Genomic DNA, 11,587 nt, shown 5'->3' on the forward strand with positions numbered 1-11,587 from the left:
TCCTGCTCCTTTGCAGTTGCTTGTGCTTAGGAACATGCAGTTCATTTTTAGGTTCTCCCCTGCAGCCCACACCTAAGTACGTCTGCGTGTGCCTCCGCAGTGTTTCCTTTGCCGTTTCCCCTTTCCGCCCGCAAGCAGCTGACCCCGCGGCGGCTCCGCGCTCATCACCGTCTGTGCCGTGACGCCCCCGCTGCGCTCGTCCTGCCCACGCCGTTCCCTGCCGCAGCTTCCTCCGGCACTGCTTCCATGAGAAACCCCCTCTCCTTTGATGCCGCTCTCCTGCGGCATCCCCGGGATCCCCCTCTCCACCTGTGCTGGCTCCATGGATTGCATGAGCAGCTCATGGGAATGGGTTGAAGGTGTCCACTGTAATGATCTCCTTGGATATCCCGAGAAACTTTAAGTCTCTTTTCTTGTATTAAAACAAATGTGCAACCCCCCAGTTAAATCCTGAAGTGTAAAATCCTAGTAGTGAGAGTCATCGGCTTTTGAAGGGGCACAGAGCAAACCCACTCCAGAGAAGCTGCATGTCCTGATCATGGCATGGCTCTAGCTCTTAGCTTTGGGAAGCTCTTTTTTCCTCTGGTCTCATGCAAATGCTCCTTTCAGTTTATTCCAAAATGCATGTGTTGATATAAAGGACAGCCTGCTTTCAAATTGTTAAAAAAGAAAAATTACCAAGTTGCAAGACAAAAATGCTGACTTCTTTATTTTTTTTATGATAGAAACAAACTGCTAAAGAAAGATACTGGGAATGTACAGAGGCTGATGGATACACTCGTTTAACTCTGTTCCAACTTTACCTTTTTTCACGTTGAACTTAAAACAGGAAAGGAAGCCAGAGAAACATTGTCTAGGCAAAACAAGTGCTGAGTTTTGAAAGTTTTAATTGTATTTCCAGTTCTTCCCTTGACCAGGCCATTCGCCTCCCCTTCATTTCTTTCTTCTGTAAACTGGGGAAATGTGTCCCTAGAAGTTTGGGCATTTCCTGACTGTAGAATGTCATCTGAATTTTAGTCGTTTGCACTCATCAACTCCCTGAGTTTTTGCTTTTTGAAAAATAGATGTTGCTGATGCACATTCTGTTTCAAGGTGCACATAAAAGTTTCTCTTTTTCCTGCAGAACTGATTGAAAATTACCTTTTTGTGGATCTCAGTGGAATAAAACAGATGTGGGTGTATTGGGAGAATGAACACAGTGCTGCCACAGTCATTCCTTCCCCTTGTTCCTAGCTTCACCAGGACTCTTCATCAGGGACTGTAGCAATAGGACAAGGAATAGTGGGTTCAAATAGAAAGGACAGAAATTCAGGTTGGATATACAAAGGAAATTCTTTAATAGTGGTGAGGCCCTTGCACAGGTTTCCCAGAGAAGCTGTGGATGCCCCATCCCTGGAAGTGTCTAAGGCCAGGTTGGATGAGGCTTGGAGCATCCTGGGATAGTGGAAGCTGTCCCTGTCCATGGCAGGGGGTGGATCTGGATGAGCTTTAAGGTCCTTTCCAACCCAGACCATTTCATGATCCTACCCCTCGGGAAGTGTTAGTAAAATGCTGCACCAGCCCAGCTATGGCTGCAGCAGGGACATAGGCTGGGGGGATAAGCTGGATCTGAAATGGACCTCCTGGGCACCAAAAGGTACCTGTGACTTGCAGCCTATTTCCCTGTCTAGCTGAGCCTGGTGTAAATCAGCAGCAGCTCTGGAAGAAGCTCTGCTTTCACCAATTCCCTACCACCAGGGCTGCCTGTCGTGGGAACCAGCTGGCTGAAAACAAGCCTTTTCCTCTTTCCTTCTGGCAAGATAGTTCTGAGCCAGACCAGTTCCTGGATCTGATTCACCACATGAGAGCTAAGCCAGCCTGAGCAGTGCTGGAAAGGTTGGGCAGAGCCACCTTTTGCAGCAAAACCTCTGGCATGGGCCGAGTTAGACTGCCCAGTCGGTATCAGGGCCAAGAGGGGTATCTTTGTACTCCAGGAGCAAAACCCTGGAGGCAAACCACCTCTGTGTCATCCCTTAAATGAAACTGAACTCCCAGCATATCCCTAAATTAAAAACCCTCATCTGCGTAAGAGAGAAACAACTCATGATGATTATTAATGATGTGTGTTCCCCACATATGTAGGGATGTGTGATGATTATTAATGATGTGTGATCTCTGAGGTGTTTTAACTTGTGGAAGGTCATTCTCTTTGACATCTCATGTGGCTCATGTGCCCCTGCAGCCCCTCACTGACAGGGGAAGGTCACAGGATGTCCCTTTGCAGGGTGAGCTATGCTCTCCACAGAGCCCCCTCTCTGACTCCACATTGCCCTGGAAGTTTCCATGCAGGTTAAGTTGAGATGCCTCCAGCTCTGCCCACTCCAGAAGGCTGACATCATTAGCTGGGTGATGGGCTCTGTGTGAGGGATCTGCTGTTTGATAGGTGTCACATTATCAGTTAAAAAACCAAACCCTTGATCATTTGTCTTCAATGTTCAGAAAAAACTTTTAACTTTCCCTGAAGCATCACCTTATGAGTGAATATCAGAGTCCTTAATCTCCTGTTAATTTAATAATATAAATGACATTTTATTGGCCTTGCTGAATGTCAAAAGCTGTTGAAATACTAAAAAACCTATAAAACTATAATTAGAAATTAATAAACAGGAGGCCTGACATTACCAGCATCTTTAATTTTGTGTCCAAACTTGGACTTGCATGTTGGTGTGTTGAACCCAAAAAGTCTCCAATTTTGTGTTACAAAAGCAAATCCAGCAGGTTCTCAGTGGAATTCAGTGAAATCTCAGCGGGGCATCTCTGGATTTTGGAGACAAAATCTTGGAGACAGGGACAACACAAACCTGATGCCTGGGAGCTGCCTGGATCAGCCAGCTCGGGAGGAGTTCGCAGTTCAGCTCACGTGGGATGTTTTGCCCACACTGGGACTGTATTGGTCTCTTCCCACCTTAGCAGACAATGGATTAGGGAATTATTTCCAAGAATAATTAGTGAAGTTCAGGAACCAGAATTTTGTTCAGAAGAGTTGTAAACAGATCTATAATGAAATTATTTACTGGTTATTGTAGCGCCTTTCCAGATGAACAGCAAATCCTCTCTGGGTTTGACTGTAACTCCAGGTACTCCTTTTGCAACCCTATTGCCAGAATCTTGGTGAGTGGGGCTGGATTTCTTTTACCATGGTGCTGCTGATATTTTTATAGACTTTTTTGACATCATAGTCCATATTTACTGTAGAATTTTAGTTATTTTAAAAATATTATTCTAATTTCTGTGAGTTACTTCTGAAAGCTCCTTGTAAAGCTTACAAATAGTTCTTCAGGTGTTCGTGTGTGCAGAGATTAATACAGTTAAAGGATTTCTGCCAGGTTAAGGCTTTTTTTTTGTAATTACACTGCGCCATCACAAGAACATACCCAGGCTTTTGGTTGGGCTTCAGCTCTTTCAGCTGGATCCAGATGAAGACTCTAAGGTGTGGTACCACACAGCAAGCAGCAGTCAGAAGAGGAAGTTGAACCCTTGCCAAAACCAGAGAACTCCTTCCCTTTTTGTTTTTTTGGTTCATGTGTTGTGTTGGAGTCTTTTTTTCTCCACACCTGTGGCCCCAAGGTGCCACATGGGGTGACGTTTTTATTTCACGTGTGTGATGCCCCCGGTTTCAGTCCTGCTTGTGCGGAGCTTTGCAGGGCTTGATGGAGTGGCTGCTCCTCCTCTCCAGTACATAGCGTTCCCCAAATCTTCAGCAGCATTTCCTAACTTTAATGACTTCAGGTTTGTCAGGTTTAACCCCTCTGTTGTCCTTCTACACAGAAGTTGGTGGAATAAGATGGGATGACATGACCGTCCTCCACCCGGCCGTGCTCCAGGCGTTACTCAGGATGTTTGTCTGCCTTAGCTTTGTTTGCTTTTAATATTCCCAAGGTGTAAGCCAGCATCCATTCCAAGTTAGTGGCTGCTCTCAAATTGACTTCAGAGGGAGCAGGATTAGATGTTTGTTAAAAATAACATTTTGTTTTGTTTGGATGATTGTCTTGTTTTGAAATTGGTGAAAGCTGTGTGCCTCTTCATATGCACATGGAATCTGGTGTCTCTCTTTTTTAAAGCGTATCATCACAAGATGGAGTTGCAGCTGTCTTGTTCTCCTTTTTTTTGCACTGTTTTGTTCTTCTTGTCAGGTTAAAAATAGCCCAAGAGGAATCACTCTTGACTGAACACTTCCTCTTTCAAACGACGGATTTTTAAAAATTCTATTAAATAGTTTACATAAACACGCAAATCAGGAGCAGTGGGTTTTGCTGCAATAGAATGAGCTGTACACTGTGATTCTGTCCCTTGCCATTCTTGGCACACCACTCCTGTGTCAGGTGTGAAACAGATTTATTGGGAATTTGCGCAAGTTTGGATAGCATAGGAAATGACATAATTTGAACACTAGCATTGCTAATTTTCTCCATATCTAGAGTGTTTTTGCTTTTATAGAGTACTCTTAGGCTTCAGTCTGCTGTTACATGTTTCTGAGGAAGAGACACATTTCCCTGTGGAAGGTACAGGGTGGGACTGAGGCTCCTTTAGCATGACAGAGGGCCTTGGTTGCACAGCCAGAAAGTCCTCACTTTGGATTCAGGGTCAGAAGCCAGATCCAGATTTCGTGCTCAGCTTCTATCTACAGACAGCTTACTCAGGCAGAGTTTGAATTTTTGTGGTTAGTTTAATTGTGAAGAGGTTTGAGGTTTGAGCACCCCTTTAGGTCTTTGCAGGGATCCACATGGTCGCCAATGGCTAACACAGCACAGGAATGTGAGCCCTGATGTCAGAGTGTCCTTGGGAGCCAGCCATGATGTCAGGGCATGGATTAGAGCTGCTGTCCTGCTAGCCTCTCTGCAAGGTGCACTTTGGGAAATGCACTTTTCTTTCTGTGTTCTCTGAATCAGGCTGTAGCCAGAGGCAGCTGGGCTGCGGAGTTGGCCAAATCCAGGTCAGGCTGAGGAGCCATCTGTTCCAAACCTATTTCCTAAAGATCCTCTTTCAGGTTAGCAGGTGAACTAATGAAGTGCATTAAAGCATAAAACTTTGTGTGTCTGATGACACAGTCAGCACCAACCTGCAAAGTGCTCACGGGCAGAACTCCCCTGGGCCTCAGCACCTCTGAAGCTCACACGGTTGTTGCTTAGTTTTGTACTCGCTGCCATATTTGCCTTGAAATATTGCAGATCACAGGCTTGTAAAAGGGAAAGGTGGCTTGATTTCCCTTTGCACTAGAGACCAGAAGAAATTGATATTCAGAGCCCCAGAAGGGCTCAGAATGCCCAGTGGAAAGTATTCTGAGCTCATCATCACACTTACAATTTCACACTTACCAAAAGGTAAAAGGAAGAAGCCACTCAAGTGGGCATTGTGGAATCCCACTCATGGCAGGATGGAGACCTGAGCCAGTGATAAATGCTAAAGGTCAGAGCAGGCAATCTAATCAGTAGCCACATTTCATCTTCTGTTCATGGAAGAACCCTTTGAAAGGGAAGGGAGGAGAATGAAGAGTTGGTGATCTGGTGGATTGGCACATGTTGGCTTTGGGTAACTGTGAGGAGTGTGAAACAGCTGACCTGCTGCTGGGAGGAGTCTGGGGAAACAGAATACTTGCAATTATTTTAATTATCAGTATTTCTACTTAACTGATATTAAGCCAGTTTCTCATTTTTACTAACATTGAATGCCAACATAAAGGTTTAGTGTCACACCTTACAGCAAAGTGTCAAATTCAGAGGGGGCTGCTCTTCCCACAATTGTCCATTAAGCTGGGAATACATGAAATGTTCCGTAATGATACCCCAGGTCCTGTGTCTTGTAATTAAAATAAGAAGTGAACGAAATTGAAATGCTGAGTGTGAGTTATGCATTGCTGGTGTTTACACTGGGAGGAATATGCAAGGAAATGGATCCTTTCCAGGAAGGCTTTCCTTGTGTTACACATCTGTCTCCCAGTGGCTCCACTAATCCCTGCTCTGAAAGGTAGAGCTGTTATACTGGTGGTGGTGGGGTGGGGCAGTGGTTTCTGTTGTTTCAGCTTCATTCTTGCCCCAGGAATTGCCTTCTGATTCTTTTTCCATCTCAGTTTCTAGAGGAAAATCATGATACCATGTACCCAAAGTCCCTCAGTGCTGCAGAAAATATTTAATGAGATCCTGGGATCCCTTTGTACCAAAATATTTCTTTTGGACAACAACATTAATTTTGTAAATTTTATCACGTGCAAAGAAGAAGAAAAAATTACTTTTAAACTATAAATACATGGAGCTGTTGTGGTAGGCAAGGTGAGGAAGCCAGGCACAGGAAACAGTTGGAGAGCTCAGACAGTTGAACCTTGATGGGTGCAGGGAAAGCATTAAAGGCTTCAGTATAATTTGTTATGAGCAAGGAATTAATTCATGCAGCCCCTCTCCAGCTGCCAGGGGCTACACCAACTCTTTTACTGGTGTGGACTCATCCCCAGTTTGGTAAAGAATTCGTGCTGGTTCTGTGACTGACCCTTGGTGCTGTCTGTTCTTCAGTGCCCGAGGAGCAGCTGCACAACATCGATGAGTACGACCTCAACGTCGTCCGACTCTGCTTCCAAGCCTTCCTTCCTGACGAGCATGGCAACTACACGATAGCCCTTCCTCCTCTGATTTCCAACCCCATCTATGACAACAGTGAGTACCAGCTTGGCCAAATGCCTTTCTTTTCCTTTTCCCTTTTGTTTTTCTCTTTAGCTTGGGATGAGGAACGCCGGCTTCCTGAGGTCTGTGCCAGCTCTGGGTCACTTCTGTGGCTTGGGGCTGTCAGGTGCGTGAGTGTCACTTGGCAAGTCACAGTGAGCATACATTCAAACATGATCCCAGGGTGAAATGTTGGCCAACCAGAGTGACAATTGTCCATGGCATTCGTGGACTCAACATGCAGGTGTTTTTCCAGCCCTTGTTCACACACAGCAGCAATGATTGCAAGGAAAGGCCCATGCCTGATGTGCCAAGTGATTAAAGTGATAGTAATGAGATGGATGGCTGCCTCAAGGCTGATCTGCTTTCCAAGAGAGTCCTCTGTAACCTGTTTGTGCCCTTAAGGAGTCTTGCATTTGCCTTGTGAGGGCTCTGGAATGGGACTTGCAAGAGAGATATATGTCCATGGGAAACTGTCTGATGGCCTTTTGTGACCTGGTTCGTGGCTGTTTCACTGTACAGGTGGGTAATGGAGGAGTCCTTGCTCATGCTCCAGGAGGGTGCAGAAGTATGTGACACTCCTTCTTGTCACTGTTTTCCACATTCCACAAAACTGGACATCCCTAGGGTATCAGCAGCCGAGGATTTTAGCCCCCAGTGTGTGCTGGATTCCTCTCTAGGAGCAGAGTAGCAAAAGAACTCTCAAGCCTGAAAAACTTTCCTGCAGCATTTTTCCTTTCTGCACCATGAGTGTTTCCATGCTGAATATTTGACATCCTCATTTTAGCAGAAAGTACTAAATAAAATGAGATCTGCATTTCCTGAAGTTGTTAGGATTGTGTTGATGTGCGCACAAACCATTGTGAATATGTTGAGTATGAACTCAGATGGCTCTGATATATTTAGAGTCTCCTCCAGAATGATCTAGAAGCTGGAGCTGTGAGCATTGTGTCACTGAGAACACTTGCACTGAAATAATCAGGGCTGAGATAAAAACTGATGTACCAGATTTGCAGCTCTGTCTCAGATGCCATTTAGAAATGTGCCAAATCATGATTACTTGTCATGGGCTGACGTCAGTGCCGGCAGAGCCGTGAGAGGCCGGGGCTGAGCACAGTGGGGGAAGCAGGGGTGGGTGCTGGGGTGTCTGTGGGCAGCACTGGAGGCACCCAAAACCCTCCCTGTAGCGTAGTAGCAGTGTAAATAAACCCAACCACAAATTGTAAAGAATGGCCCTGCTCAGTTTCAGATCCCAGTTGCTTTTAGAGGCGTCAGCCTGGTCAGATTTGCTCGATTTAGGAGCAAAGAGATACTCTGAAAGCCAGCTTGGACACTTCAAATCCAGTATTTTCTTCACTTTCTCATCCTTCGTGGTCTCTGCTTGCTGTGGACAGTGAGACACAGAAGAATCATATTGACATCATGCCATCAGCAACCCCATTAATAGAGGCTGCAAGCATCTCAAATTCAGCACCTTCTGTTTCCAGATGCTTCTAAAGTTAACTGGTTTGGAACAGAAGTTTCCCAAGTTGCATATCAAAAGCTCTTAAGAAGAGTCAGATGAGGCAGCTCAGCATGCATCTTGTCCTGCCCTTGTTGAAAGCAATGTGATTTTCAGTGACAAGCCTGTTTCTCGAGGGATCTGTCACCAGGGGTGTGGTGTGGGGGAGTGAGGAACAGGAATTGGGCAGGAGCGGAGGTGACAGGGGATGAGGAGCATTTCCCTCTGAGGCAGGTGCTGGGCTCAGCGCTCCTGCTGACAATACAGTGGTGCATCCACATCTGCTGGCATTTGTGTGTATTGATTTCCCTTCTGAATTCCATGTCTAAGGAACAAACAACACATTCCACTGAAGGAGACTGTCCCAGAAATCTGTTGCAAGGACCTAAATAGAACTGCAAGAGAGCTGGAGAGGGACTTTTCACAAAAGGGCATGCAATGACAGGACAGGGGGTGATGGCTTCAAATGGACAGAGGGAAGGATTATATTGAATGTTAGGAAGGAATTCTTCCCTGTGAGGAGAGCAGGCCCTGGCACAGGGTGCCCAGAGAAGCTGTGGCTGTCCTGTCCCTGGAAGTGTCCAAGGTCAGGTTGAATGAGGCTTGGAGCAGCCTGGGATAGTGGACGGTGTCCCTGCCCACGGCAGGGGCGTTGGAAATGCATGATCTTTAAGGTCCCTTCCAATCCAGACTACTCGGTGATTCTCTGCTATTGAGTGCCATTCAAGCACACAGAAGTGAAACATTGGTAAAATTAGGCTTTTCCTCACAATTCTTAATTTACCCTTCCTGTGAAAAGCGCACCATGACGCTGTCAATCACATGGCCCTGTGCTGTTTCTGGGTTTGTTTGGTTTCCCCTCCCTTGACGGGTTCTGATTCATTCAGCAAATGAAGTGGTGTGTGTCATGTAGTACATGAGGCTGTAGCTCCCACTTACAATCACGACAGTAATAACTGCAGATAGTAACTATGTAATTGGGGACTGGTGAGAGGTTACCAGAAACTCTGCTCTAGGTGTAGTCTATGTTGTGCTGTAGCTGTACTTGGGTAGGAATTGATTCAAACTGAGATCTAAAGCAGATTTGTTTGGTTTGGTTTGGTGTTTTGTTCGGGTTTTTGGTTTTTTGTTGTTGGGTGTTTTTTTTGTTGTTGTTGTTGTTTTGTTTTTTTTTTTTTGAGGTTGACACCATGTGATTTGATTTTTGTATTACTTCTCTGTGTCTGGAATGGGGAGCCTGTGGTGGGGGAGCCTCATGGAGGATCGGTTTCATGGTGTCAAAGCAGCACCAGCTGGATGGTTCCAGACATTTTAAATGTGTTTGTAGCTGCTGGTCCACAACAGAGCCAGACACCACCAGGCAGAGCGTGGCTCCATCCCGTTGGAGTTGTCCATAGCCGTGAGATTGTTTGGAATGCAATGTGCAGTCTTCAGTGGGGGTAATTTAAGCTGAGAGGCAGCTCTCCATCTTCAGCTATTCTGAGGGCTGCTCAGGTACAGCCACAGTGTGGAGTTGGAAGCTTGAGTGGTTTGGGGTGAAACCTGCTGCCCTCGGTGAAAGTGTGAAATTATGGAGCTTCTCCTGGACACCTGCAGAGGGGAACAGAGGAGAGACTGGATGGCCAAGTAGCTCTGTGAATAGAACTACAGCCAGATCCTCAGAAAGGGGAATTCTCCTGACTTGCTAGCCCAACTCTTTCCAGAGAAGTGTGACAGTACCAGGTAATCAGTCACCCGCAGAACTGCTTTGAATTCTGCAGCTTGAAGGGCAGCAGGGCTGAGCACAACCACATCAGTGGGGGAAGTATTTGAGATTGCTCTGCAATAGTTAGGGAGTGGGTGGTACAACAGTGCTAGTATCGTGTGTTTGGAGATAAGCTGTAGGATTGTGGAATATCATACCCTGCTGCTGAATTTCCTGTATGGAATGACTTGCTTTGTGTGGATTTCAGGGTGTCACACTCCTCCAGCTGTTGCCTTCCTTTCATATGCCTGAACGCCCAGCACCTCCTATTCAACAGTGACAAAGCTACAGTAATTCTAGGTCATTAAATCTGCCTGTTTGCTTCCAGGAGCTCCTAACACCGCAGAATTGAGAATTTGTCGTGTGAACAAGAACTGTGGAAGCGTCAAAGGAGGAGACGAAATATTTCTGCTGTGTGACAAAGTTCAGAAAGGTAACCTGGATTAGCTTCGTTCTCTCCCTTTTTCCCAAATGGACACATTCCATGACCATTGTCCTGCTGAGGGGCTGAAACCCTTCACCACACACCTCAGAGTGGTTTGGTTTTGGAGCTGGGTAGAACAGCCTCCACATTCATGGGATCTCAGCACCTCTTGTGCCTTTAAAGTACAGTAATTTACTTTGCAACTGAATCCTGAGTCAGGCTCCTCACTTTGCTCCTCCCTCCTTTTTTTCTGCTCCAAGTTCTCAGTTTTCCAGCTTGACAAGAATCTTCTGTTTCTCATGGCCTAGATGACATAGAAGTCAGGTTTGTCCTGGACAACTGGGAGGCCAAGGGCTCCTTCTCCCAAGCCGACGTTCACCGCCAGGTCGCCATCGTGTTCAGGACGCCGCCGTTCCTCAGGGACATCTCTGAGCCCGTGACGGTGAAGATGCAGCTGCGGAGGCCCTCAGACCAGGAAGTCAGTGAACCCATGGATTTCAGATACCTGCCAGATGAAAAGGGTATGGTTGCAACAAGATAAGCTTCTGAACAGCCATGGTCAATGCAGGACTCGTGGTAGTGGCTTAATTAATAAGAAATCCACAGCACTGCTTTGGCAAAATAGAGGTTTGGGTTTTGAAAGTTAGAGCAGTCAGTTTATTCCCTCTTTCAGTGAAAATACTGGAATTATTGTTGGGTAACACTGGTATGGTTTGTTAGTGCTGCCATGCCTGCAATGTTTTCCTTTAAATAATTCCTACTACAACTTGGTGCCACTAGGGAGTTCCTTTAGGCCTTCATTAAAGAGAAATGCAACACTTTCCCCTTCCACTCCTTTCTCTGTAGATCCATATGGCAACAAAGCAAAAAGGCAAAGATCAACGTTGGCTTGGCAGAAGTTCATGCAGGACTGTGGTAAGGAGAATATTTGTTTTCTTCATCTTGTTTGAGTGAACTTATATTTAGATGGAGCTGTTTCCTCTACATGCTGCACACTCATGTTGTGTTCCATCACAGGATCAAGCACGATGGAGAGGCCCAAAGTAGCCCCATTCCCTGTTGTCACTCCTGAAGGGAAGGCGATTAAGAAAGGTAGGTTTTTGCCTGCAGTCTGATGGTGGTTTAAACAGGTAGTGCCCTCCTCTTTGCTTGAAATTCTAATCTCTTGAGGGTTTCTTCCTGGAAGATAGTGATCCTTCTGACTATACAAACTTAAAAGCTATCAGTTC

The 11,587-nt window shown here is 45.9% G+C and overlaps 1 protein-coding gene across 1 annotated transcript in view; it reads left to right on the forward strand.

The window, feature by feature from the left end:
- Positions 1-11,587, forward strand: part of REL (REL proto-oncogene, NF-kB subunit) — a 29,726-nt gene that overhangs the window by 15,413 nt on the left and 2,726 nt on the right. Inside the window, exons 5-9 of the mRNA XM_072927399.1 lie at positions 6,543-6,683; positions 10,263-10,367; positions 10,667-10,879; positions 11,205-11,273; positions 11,376-11,450. Of these exons, the coding sequence (XP_072783500.1) occupies positions 6,543-6,683; positions 10,263-10,367; positions 10,667-10,879; positions 11,205-11,273; positions 11,376-11,450 (603 nt within the window). The remainder of the gene's footprint in view (positions 1-6,542; positions 6,684-10,262; positions 10,368-10,666; positions 10,880-11,204; positions 11,274-11,375; positions 11,451-11,587) is intronic.

Source organism: Taeniopygia guttata, chromosome 3 (assembly GCF_048771995.1).
Source record: "Taeniopygia guttata chromosome 3, bTaeGut7.mat, whole genome shotgun sequence".
NCBI lineage: Eukaryota > Metazoa > Chordata > Aves > Passeriformes > Estrildidae > Taeniopygia > Taeniopygia guttata.